Source organism: Wyeomyia smithii, chromosome 1 (genome assembly GCF_029784165.1).
Source record: "Wyeomyia smithii strain HCP4-BCI-WySm-NY-G18 chromosome 1, ASM2978416v1, whole genome shotgun sequence".
Taxonomy (NCBI): Eukaryota; Metazoa; Arthropoda; class Insecta; order Diptera; family Culicidae; genus Wyeomyia; species Wyeomyia smithii.
In genome coordinates, this window is record NC_073694.1 from 87,717,446 (window position 1) to 87,729,973 (window position 12,528).

Consider the following 12,528-nt stretch of genomic DNA (forward strand, 5'->3'; position numbering starts at 1 on the left):
CGACAATTCGATGAGAGTATCTAAGAGATTTTTACATTTTGTGACTCATGCTAATTTGTAAAATTACGAGAGGTTTCTTTGCAGTTTTGTTGTAATAAATTGAAATCACAAATCATCTAGATTATATTGTTAAAGCATCCTTAACGATGCGCTTCTATACCCCGTTTGGCAGCGCTCTATCATCACTTCATACCGTACCGGTCGCTGCTAAACGCGCTAAAGAAATAGCAGCCGGGCCTCCGGCAAGCTTCGCGCTTTCAAATTTGACAGCCCGAGAGCAGCGCTACGAAAGGTGTATGCTGGAGAAACGTCAAACAGAGACGATAGTAACGACCGGTGTGAAAAAGGGTGAGTGAGCAAAATAGCCGCGCTGTACACAATCGCCATAACAACTTGAATAGTAGCGCACTGTTAAGGATGCCCTAAAGTCGAGTGAAAACCGCCGTACAAATCTGATTGAAAGTAACATGATATTTTTCTGGGTGTGAGAATCTGGTCAAGCTCACCACTGAAATGATAAGGAGTACCATGATATTTTTCCGAGTGGATATGCTTTAGTTCACCCAACGGCCTACAGATGGCAAGTTCATAGTGTTGCCTTGAGATTATATGCAGCGAAGCCCAACTTGGATATCTATATGTCTCTTTAGTCTATGCTACAATGCACAGGAAATAAAATACACTGTTTTATCAACTTGGAAAAGTTGTTGAAGAATTATACCTAAAAATTTACATCATTTAATAATATTGGTTATGTGTTTGTTAGCATTCAAAATATATTGCAGATTCATACGTCAAAATATCACACTTTTGCTTTATTATTTCTGGAATGTGATACAAGATAGCAATGATATAGGATGGTCGGTGTGCGACCACTCCGAACCAAGAGCCATTTTTTGAAAATTGAGTTATTAACACCAGTGTATGTGAGAATAAAAAATATATCTCGGAATCATTTGAATTATTTATACTGATATCATGCCCGCATAATCAATAACCATAAACGGATGATAATCCATATAGTTTTATCGTTAAACATACAGTCGGGACTATATCCCGAACTAGGTGTTAGGCACGTTTTATGGTTATTAATTATGCGGGTGGGGCTTATTACAGAAGACAAAAGTCACTGACAAGACGAGCAAAATGTTTTATCAGGGATCGCAAGTGAAACTTGACTGGATAGTTGAGTCGAACAGTTTCTCAAACGAGCTATTTGACCAAAATCCAGCCGACTCGCCATCTGTAATACCAAAATTAGTCAGGCAAGTAGCTCGCCGCTTGCCTCGTTTCCTGTGGCACGCCTCTATAACAAAAATTTCCCAAAACTTTGAACGCCGGTTACTCGAAATAATGTTTTTAGAGCTTGGTTCGGTTTGGTTGCACGCCGGTTATATCATATCTGCTAGTGCGTCACCAGTTGCTTTACTAGTAGGAATGGAATGGAATACATGGAAGCATTATGATGCCATAGCCGCGTACAACCATTCAAAAGCCGATTGAACAACATTGAAAACGATACACGATCAGGGTTGCCACATTTAAATCTGTGTTATCCCTTGAAAAAGTCTGAGCATCTGTATCTGGAACAAAAATATCTGTAAAAAAAATCGGTATTGTTTAAACATGAAGAACTTTGCATTTTTTAAGTTTTTATGGTACATAAACAAAATTTTTAGCTTAAAACGTGTGAGGAGTTGAAAATATGTTCAGTTTGCTTAATATTTAATGAAATAAAATTTGGATTGTTTTTAAAAATTAATGTCAATTTTGAAAAATCTGTAAATCTGTACTTTTCGACAAAAATCTGTATATCTGTATATACAGATTCTGTATCGTTACTCCGGCCAAAAATCTGTAAAATACAGATTAATCTGTACATGTGGCATCCCTGTACACGATGCTGCACGCTAAAAATTAATTTTAATTTTCCAAAGATCGAAAAGATCAAATCGAAAAATGAACGATCCAAAAAATTCGAAAATCAGGACGAAAAAAATCGATTCTTCTTAGATCGATTCAAGATCGACCAATCCTAAATCTTAAAACAAAAACCGAAGATTTCAAACTGGTACTAATAATCACTTTCAAAAATCTTGTGTCAAAATTGGTGCTTGAATGATCAATTTGTACAAATCAGGTGGAAACATCTCTAGTGTCAACCGGGCAAGCGTTTCCAGAAATTCCCCCTTTGTACGTAGAATGGCTGGAGCTGCTTTAGCGGTTGTTGTGGAAAAGTTGAATGATTTTGCACCCGAGAACTTAGCCGAAAAATGGGATAATGTAGGCCTTCTAATTGAACCTTACACGAAAAGGTAAGAAATCTGTGATTTTTGGGTTTCGTTATCACAAATTTTGATTATACACATAGACGGAAATACAAAATTTCAATTACAGCAACTATTCGCTAACTGGGAGGATTCCCACTGGGACTAGGATTTTCCCAGTTAAAAAGATAACAAACGACAAATATCAAAACGGAAGGGGGGCATGTGGATTTGGAACGAAAACTGAAAAATTAAAGTTTTTCTATCGAGCATATTTAAAATACAAATATAATAATATAGCTAATAAATATACTCGCTATATAAATCTAAAGTTTAGAAGCTTTGTTTAAGAGATAAGTTTGTAGTTGTGGCTTCCCTATTTGGTGATCAACTTGAGAACGAAAGCCTTTTATGAAATTATCGCGAAGCAGCGTTATTCATCGCATTCCCCCTTGGCGTTGAGATGATATTCCATGGAAAATCCAAAATCTGAAAAGAATTTTCAGCAAAAAAAAAACACTGAAAAAAATCAGTAAAAATATTCTTGCTGATTATCAGCATTCAGAATTCTGTTTACCGGAAATCAGCAAATTGCTGGTAATTGCTGAATTTCTGGCAACTCCATCCGTCAAACTGTCAGAACAATCGCCATTTTGTGCGTAAAAAATGAACAAAACTATAGAGAAAAAAAAATGAGCTTATGTATCATGGATAAGGAATTTAAAAATGCCTTGCATGCGCTTAAATTGAATAATTCTCGCTAAACATGTGAAAAGGGCTCATGTGCCATATGTAAACAAGCCACAATTTCACGTTTTTCAATGAATACAAGCTTATTCTACTCGTACAAATAAGATTTTTTGATAAAGAGTGAATTCTTTTATCAATAAATCTTATTGGTAAGAGCAGATTTCGCTTGTATTTATTAAAAAACGAGAAAATTTGGCTTGTTTACATATGGCACATGGGCCCTTTTCACATGTTTGGCGAGAATTGTGATATACATAAAGTGTTGGATAAGTTAATTTTCAGTTTTTCTAGGAATTTGGGAATATGGGCAATAAACTGCTATTTCTGCTATCAATTAGTAAAAGGTTATATCGATGGACTATAAAAACATTTGAAAGTTCATACTGATAATTCAGATTTAAAGTCAGATAACTTTAAAATAAATATTCTCAATCTAAAACATTCGTTTTAATAAAATAACAAAAAACAAAAGAACATTCTGTGTGTTGTCTAACTTTTGCTGAGATACATCAGCAAATTCATGTCAAATGCTCAAATGCTGAACAGGCAGCAATTAATTCAAACAACTGATTTTCAGCAAAATGGTGTCAAAAATTTGACGTTTCGATTTGCTGATTGTTTCAGCGAGAAAGTTTGCTGATATCATAGCTGATTTTCCAGCATGTAGAATATCAGCAAAATTTTGCTGGTTTCCAGCAATAAAAATTTAGTGTGGTTAGTGAGGTGATTTCAATAACTGGGAACAGCTCGTCGCCCAGTTAGCGAACAGTTATCGTACACTTCAAATGCTTTCCTTTTTTTATTCCTCCAAATTGATTTTAAAATACGAGGTTAGTCCAACAACTCGTATGTTAAATCTTTATAAAATAAAAGGGCATTTTAGCGTAAGAAATGTGAATATTTCTCACCTAAAATGTTACAGAATTGAAAATTATTATCTCAGCAGTATGTCTCGTTGAAGCAAAGTTTTATCACCGACAGACGTCCAAGCAAGAACAACATTGATCAAAATTTCCGTGTAAATTTTCAAAGTAAATTGCGTTATAAATCACTCGTACACTAGCGCCGCCTGGTGACCTTATCGCTACAATACATTTTTTGAAGTAGAATACTTCTCTCAGGAAGTTCGGCTACATAGGGATGTGAAATGGAAATCTAAAACCGAAAAAAGTGAAAAATATGTCCAATTTCAAATGCTAATAAATCGGTTAGTATTCGATGGGTTTCCTTCGTTCTTGCAACGAATCTGTGTGCTATATCTAAACTGTTCGAGCTAATCGTGCTGCAACCTATTACCTCGCATTGCCAGAATAGCATAGCTGACGAACAGCACGGATTTCTACCGAAACGTTCCTGCACGACGAACCTAATGTGCCTAACAAGTTTTGTTGTCGACAGTTTTATCGAAAGATCACAAACGGACACGATCTACACGGACCTCTCAGCCGCATTTGATAAAATAAACCATCGTGTTGCTGTCGCTAAACTCGACCGTTACGGCTTCAGCGGCCACCTTCTGAGCTGGTTAGAATCCTATCTAATGGGACGTACACTGAGTGTTAAAATCGACGACGAAATCTCCCAATCGTTTTCCGCTACTTCCGGGATCGCCCAAGGCAGTCATCTTGGGCCACTAGTGTTCCTGCTTCATTTCAACGACGTTCACTACTCCGTAAAATGCCCTCGTCTAGCATTCGCCGATGATTTGAAGCTTTTCAACAAAATAAAACATACCACCGACGCCACTTTTCTTCAGCAACAACTTAACATATTCGCCAACTGGTGCGAGTTGAATCGAATGACACTTAACCCATCCAAATGCTCCGTGATCACGTTCACTAGAAAACTCCGGCCACTACATGTTGATTACACCCTTAACGGTTCCCCAATACGACGAGTCGAATTCATCAAGGACCTCGGAGTGCTTCTGGATGAAAAACTCACCTTTAAACAACATATATCTTTCATCGTAGCGAAAGCTTCCAGACAACTGGGACTTATTTTCCGAATGACGCGTGATTTTAAAAATATCCACTGTTTAGTCACACTCTACTGTTCGCTGGTTCGGTCTTCACTGGAGTACTGTTCAACGGTCTGGATCCCTCACTATAACAATGCTATCCATCGAATTGAAAAGATCCAGCGGCGGTTTGTACGTTATGCCCTTCGAACGCTCCCTTGGCGGCAACCTATGCGTAATACTAGGTACGAGGATCGCTGTCAGCTTCTTCAGATCGACACTCTCCAACTACGCCGAGAAACAGCGCGTGCTATGCTAGTATCAGATATGCTGACATCACGAGTTTACTGCCCTGCCATTCTTCGCCAAATCAACCTGGATGCCCCTACTAGAACTCTGCGAAGGATGCCAGCGTTGCTATTGCCCTTTCGTCGAACTAACTACAGCTCTAATAGTGCCATCATCGGTATGCAACGCGCTTTCAACAGAGTATCACAAGCCTTCGATTATCATTTATCGTTTAGTGTTATACGCTCGAAATTTTTGTTACTGTTCCGTCGACTTCTATATTAGTAGCCATTAGGACAAGTTATTTCATGTCTGTTGGCAGTAGTAGTAAATAAATTCCCCCCGTGTCGGGGCAGCATGAAAATTGCCATCAGGAAATCCAATTTTGAACATGAAAATGCCTTTTTCAAGGCAAATAAACAACTCATTGAAAGTTAATAATTTTTTGACAACGCAAGCAAGCATTCTGTGTTGGATCCTAGCAATTTAAATCTGTCGCGCCCTTCTAATTCACTGAATGTGAAATAGCTTCCACAGTGCATGTTGTCCGTGTATCTTAATTCCCCCACTGTTAGGGCAGCTCAAAGGTTGCGATCAGCAACCGATTTTGACCCGCAAAATGCCTTTTTCAAGGCAAATAAACAAGTAGTTGAAGGTTAATAATTTTCTGGCATCAACACAAGCAGACATTCTGTGCGGGATGCAATCAAATTCTGTTGTAGTTGTCTAATTTTTACTTTATTGAGTTAACCCCCTTCTGTTAGGGCAGCGCAAAGGCTGTGATCAGCATAACCGATTTTGAATAACAAACTGCCCTGTTAGAACGCATTCACAAAAGCAGTTAGTTCGACTATGCACAGAGCTAATATGAAGTCGATTCAATCAATCAGCATGAACAGAATTTCGTCGTCTCCCAGCTGCCAAGCTGCAACATGATGCAACACGCAACAGCGAGCAAACGAAATCGCTTGATGTTACAAGCCGCAATACGGTTAGGGGTTAAATCGTTGCGTGTGTGAGAGCACCATCGGTGTTTATTCGCTGGATACAAAAATCAAATGCAAATTGTGGAATAATTCGTCTAAAGAACATTAGAAAATGGTACAACTGAAAAGAAAGGCGTGGCCTATTTCGTAGCACCCTTCGGCTATAAAAGAGTGTTTCTGGGAAAACTAGCTACATTCATCAGTCGGATGGTGAGCTGGATGGACCGTCCACAACGTTGACATCAGTAGCAGCAGATATCAGCACTGCTCTGTGGTTGATCACCACGTCTCAGGCCTCTGCCAGGCTGAACGCCAACGCGAGCGATCTGGCGAGATTTTTGCCGTACATCAGCCGGCACTTCCTCTAATTGAGAATATTACTGTCGGTAATATTACAGAGATGCGATTGCATTATATCCGATATGGAATTGAACAATTATTCTATTGAGGACAAATAAAACACTTAATTTGAAGAGTTAATATGTTTGGATACCAGTAGCAGTATGGTAACAGCCTCAGCGGTAGGTGCAGCCGGTACTTCCATGAGGCCGATGTTATAAGGAAGTAAATAGAAGCGGCACGGCGAAACAGTTCGGGTGTGCTTAGACGCGCGTCATTTTTCGTTGTTGATATTATTCCCCACATGAAACGACGCGCTTTCGTACGATAGCGGCGGTATTAGCGGTAGATGCATTTGCCAACACTTACTCCAGTAAAGCCGTGTCTAATTTTCAATGTGAAAACACCTTTCTATTGTGTTGGCCGTGCGCATTAGGCCTCTGCCACGCTAAACGCGAAAAGTGGCGCGAACCGATTCGCCCGGCCGTACGTTAATGTACAGCCGTAAGTAGAGCTGTACATTAACCTACGGCCGGGTGAATAGAATAGAATCCCTAACTACGATGCCGTTCCTGAATGCGAAACCACTATTTTCCTGCTATCGGAGTATCCTTACCGGTTGAGGGTTTCGGCCTTCCTCCGGTGAAGTTCTGCCTTATTTTGGCAACTACACAAGCATTCTGGATTTTGGCAATCAAAACTTCTGCTGGCTGTTTGATTTTCAGTGTGAAAACAGCCTTTAACGTTGTTATCAGAGTACCTGACTACGATTTGGTAATATTGTTTGTATTAAATGTTTACAAAATTTTACAATATTCCTCTTTCTCCCATTCAATAAAACAGGTAATACGATGCCTTCGTCATACGCAAGTTCACCATAACTCCCGCTATCGGCGTAACACAGCGTCATATCCGATTTTAAATTCAACAACAAGCTGTCCTTTTTAGGACAACCAAACAAATGAATTGAAGATTTAATATTTTCTCGTTCTGAGCTTTAACCAAAAGTTAATTATCTTAATTTGAATTCACTCTGACTGTTGAAACTTGTTTGCGCCGAAAAGAGTTTGTACTTTTCCTGTTCAGTGAGGTCGTATTTATATGTGCAAACTGAAATTGAGTACTTCATTCAACTTCATTTGCACAGAATTTTCAATACTGCCAATGAGCGGTCAACATTTATTTACTAGGAAAAATGACTAACACGCAAGCAGCCGGGTTATCTATCTTGTAAAAGTAATCTACTTCAAACTTGCGGTCGTGGCTTTGCACACAACCCTCCTGTGATTTTTTCGCTGGTGCACGAACCTGGCGGTACTGGTAGCGCTATCTGGTTACGGATTGCTACTACAAAAAACTTTACACAAGTTTGGAACTCAGCCTGGACGTCTGTCTGCGGTTTTATCTTATGTAGAGCCCCTACATGAGATATAGTAACAGCTTTAACTAGAAATGCTGCTGAGATAATAATTTATAGAGGTGATATTGGTTTATTATATATGTGTTATTGTTATCAGGGTGTGTTATTGTTATTAAATAAAACAAATGAAAACCTAATAGGTGCGCGATTCCAAAATTTCAGGCTTGGAAATTATAAGAAACATATCAAAACCGGTGCATTTTGTGAAAAATGAACATTTCCGGAGTGATTTGCGATAAGGGGGCAACTGGCAAAAGATACACACTTAATTTATCTCGGCAAACTGCCCAACAGCTGATCGAGCTCGGCGAAGTTTTTAACAAATGTCAGCAATATATTTCGACGAACATTCAGCAAATATATCGATCTACCGTAAACCAGCATGTATTGACATTTTGTTTGCCAAAGTTCTTGAAAATTCTGCCGAAAAGTTGTAGAGCATTTCGCTGAATTTATCAGCTGTTGAGTTCTCGGCAATAAAATCTAAGTGTGTAAACATTGGGGAATATCAGTTTGAAAATTTGCAAGTACATTTTCAAATCGTAATTTCAAAGGAAGTGACTAACATTAACATCAATACCAAAAATCGACGTAAAATAAACCTGGCTCATAGTTTCCTAACAATACTACATTAAATTTGTGCATTTATGGCTTAAATCTGCGCTTTTCATCTAACCTTTTTCTATAGGGCCTTAAAGCATTCTGACAACGAGATTCGCCCACCTCTATTTCGCCTTAAAGCATTCTGACAACGAGATACGCCCATCTTTCTTTCGCCTTGTTTTTATTTTTTCTTCAGTTGCGCCCTTTTAAATGCGCCTTTATTTTGAAAACAAAAGTTGATCCGCCCTTTACTGTCGCCTGTTTACGAAATATTTCGCAAATAACCCCGTTGCTTCAAAACAATGTAAAGGGCCTAGTTCCAAAGTATCTTTTGTTTTGGGTAAACTGCTTTATCGCCCTTCACTGAAAGCTTGATTTAAATAATTTTATCGATTTATACAAAAGAAAGGATTCTTGCCATGAATTTCGTAAGTCTTTTCGAAACCAATAGTGTAATTAAACCATTTGTTTACATTTTGTTAGTTGCGCCGTAATCGCGAATCACTCCGGATTTACAGACTTATTTCAGTTTAGAATTAAGATCGTGTCACTAGTCAATTGAATTTGCTATTTGTTACAGGCAGTTTTATCTTCAACGTATTTATTTCGTGGATTAATCCTGTCACATATTTGTGTAGTATAGTTGTCCTTATGAAAGTTTCATGAAACCATGGGTGCAACTAATAAAAGTTTCCAGGGGGTGCTATTTTTTCTAAATTTTATTCAAAAAAAAAAAAAAGAAAACAGGTAACGCTTTTCAATAACGTATAAAATAGTTACAGTCGTAACAGTAGAAAAAATCATTTCAATCGAGATTGAATCTCCAAAAAGATTTATTGAATAAAACGCCAATATCTTTCAGCACCGCTGTTTCGATATTGAAACCAACTACACTGAACCAAGTAATCACCTGATTGTTATTGTTATGTTAAAATTCACATAACCCCACTTATTTCATAATCTAGTTATTGTTATGTGTACACGATAAACTTCATGTGAAAACTAGAGACTGTGTTATAAAGAGATACGCAAAGAGAAAAGCAGTAAATTTGGTAACCCTTTGCTAATATTCTATTCCAAACAATTCTGGCAACCACATTTATTTTCGCATGACTTTTCATACGCAATCAGCGTTGCCACTAAGTTTTGAATAAAATCTGGCAAAACGAAAATAAAAAGTCTGGCAAAAATCTGTCATCACTCATTTTTGAATAAAATTCCTGGCAGAATTGAAAGTAATGACCTTTTTTTTGCTCTCGCCGGGTGTAGGTAGGTAAAGACCAGGCATTAATGACCTTTTTGCGAGACGACGCGGATGAAATCTGGCAAATATCTGGCTCATTTACAAATATCTGGCAGATTCTGAGGTTTATCTGTTTGTCTGGCGCGCGAACGGAAATCTGGCAAAATCCAGATTTATCTGGCACAATGGCAACGCTGTACGCAATAGAGTTCTCCAAGTGAAAACACACGAACACTACGACACGTTTCGCTTTACACTGTATATTGAAATTTGTGAGAGTGTGAAACAAACTCGGTAGTTTTTTGTTCTGTCTTTTAGATGACAGTTCTCACAGGTGACAAAAAATTCTTACAGCTAACAAAGAAAAGTCGAATACATCGCACTAATACAAACGCGCCTGGAGAACTCTATCCAGCTTTTTACGCGCCATAATGGCGGACGCTATAATGCAAAGTTCGTAATAAATTACCCACCCTTTTGACAACTCTGCTCACGTCAGTTTGAAGTCTTCATACAATTTATCAGAAGAAAAATTTATCTGGCAACATTTGTGTTGCCAATTTTTCAGTTCGCATATTACGAACACGCATTATAGCGACCGCCATTATGGTGCGTAAAAAGCTGGATAGGAAGTGTAATGAAATTCTAAAACCTTGTAAGGAGTTTCAAAGCTTGTTCATACAATTTTTTAATTTTCAATGCATTACTCATAATACGAGCATAACGAACACATTTTCCGTTCAAACCATGATTGCACGTCATTCACAACATTTATACTGATTGCAATACACACTCTGTACGAAGAGTAACACTCCTGAGTTTGTTTACTTTGCACACTTGGGGCCTCGATTCGACGGGTCACTTGGAGTTTTCGAACCCACTCTTTGCGTAACTGTTTATAACACCGTCTGTAGTGAAAACTAATTGAAATTTATTAAAACGCAGGAACACTTTTTGTTTGTCAACCCGATAGCTTTTATGTGAATACGCTTCATGAGCGTATCACTGAAATAATCTCACATGTTCAGATTATATGGGAGTGTTGTAAATTTGCACTATTAGAACTCCCAATCAAAACGATGTGATCGAAAATGTGTCATGCATTTTTCATAGGATCGTCTGATAGATTAACATTACTACCAAGCTTTTAAAATAGATAAGCAAATCGTTTAAAAACTAAAGAACATATAATCGATTACTCATTGGAAATGCCATAATTTATATCTTGACATCAGGCCTACATAGAAACTAGAAATCATGTGTAATCCATCTGAAAAGGCATATAGTTATTTTCCATATTGTTTTTCACATGAACCTCATTTGGAAATCACATAAGGTTTCGCAAAATAAATTGGATTAGATTCATTGGAATAACCACATTATTTTTATGTGAGAGTTTGATAAAAGTCACTATCGCACAGACATAACTTTTATGTGATACTTAATATTTGTTTTAATTTGGCTTATTGTTTTTTAATCAAGTTAAACATTTGAGTGACAAGTAACAATGTGTAGTTTTATTTATTGTACACTATATTCCTAAAATTTAAAAGTATTTCATTGATCAATAATCATCAAAACTAGACTTGTAATTAGTTTGATTTAATTTTTCTAAAGTCGTCCGCCTTATAAATGACTTAGAACTTCGTAGCTCGTAGAAGTGAATTCCGCAGCCTAGAATAAGAGAAGATTAATTTTCTCAGCTCTGCACCATTTGTTTATAGTAAGCATGTCTCAAAATTTCGAAAGATTCCTCCGGAAAATCCAGATCAGAGAGCAATCCTTCCTTCGTTGCCGCCATCTTGAAGCACTGCGACAGAAGAGACAGCAATGACATTTTCACATCTGCAAATCACATAACTTTCAACAAATGAGTGTTATCGTAATGACGAAATAACATGTATGTGTTTTTCACATGATATTTATTCAACTCAATTTATCGCGTACATATGAAACATATATGATTTGCGTTAATGAAAAACTATTTGCTGTTTTTGATAAATAGTATGTGATTTCTCCGTTCAGTGTATGAAAAGACGCCTTTTTCGTGACTATCGATAGTTATTGATATTATCCTCGCATTGGCATTCAGGCATTCATACTTCACAATGATGCCAGACTGAAAAAAAGAGATTGGCCTTGCCATTGTTGAAAGAGACTTCGATGCGTGTTCACTCTCACAAGAAATCCTCTTTAAAATTGTTAGAAAATTGAAAGATAATTATTTTCACTCACTCTAACTTGTACGGACAACGACGAGATTTCGCATAAGTGCGAATTATGTGTGCGAATAAACTTTTAAATATTGCTCTGTCCACAACGCAAGCAACACTTTGTTGTTTTTCTTCATCTGGCTCTAGCTGTCAAACTATCGATAATTATCGATAGTATTAGGGAATTCATCGATAATTATCGATAGCTATTTTAGTCGATATTTCCCACCCCTTTGGCATCACGCCATGTTTCAAGGGCTAACATCTCAACATATGTGTAAACGAGATAGCATATCACCGCTTCTTTTCATACATCTTTATCTTACTGCTGACAGCGGGCACAAATTAATTTGAGCCCAGGACATGAGTTCATTGTCATTCACTGTTACTCGGTATAGGGTAGCAATACTCAGAGGGAGAGATATGCGAAGAGAGTGTTGTGAGCCAAACGAACATGTC

At 37.6% G+C, this 12,528-nt stretch overlaps 1 protein-coding gene across 3 annotated transcripts in view; it reads left to right on the forward strand.

Annotated features, from left to right (window-relative positions):
* Positions 1-2,013: 2,013 nt before the first annotated feature.
* Positions 2,014-12,528, forward strand: part of LOC129718462 (NIF3-like protein 1) — a 59,346-nt gene continuing 48,831 nt past the window's right edge. For 2 of the 3 annotated variants that reach the window (XR_008726913.1, XM_055669255.1), the window contains exon 1: positions 2,022-2,315. Coding sequence is in view for 2 of the 3 variants with exons in the window: in XM_055669255.1 (XP_055525230.1) it covers positions 2,119-2,315 (197 nt within the window). In the remaining variant the exon portion in view is untranslated. Of the gene's footprint in view, positions 2,316-12,528 lie in introns of all 3 variants that reach the window. The other variant, XM_055669266.1, reaches the window with a different exon arrangement.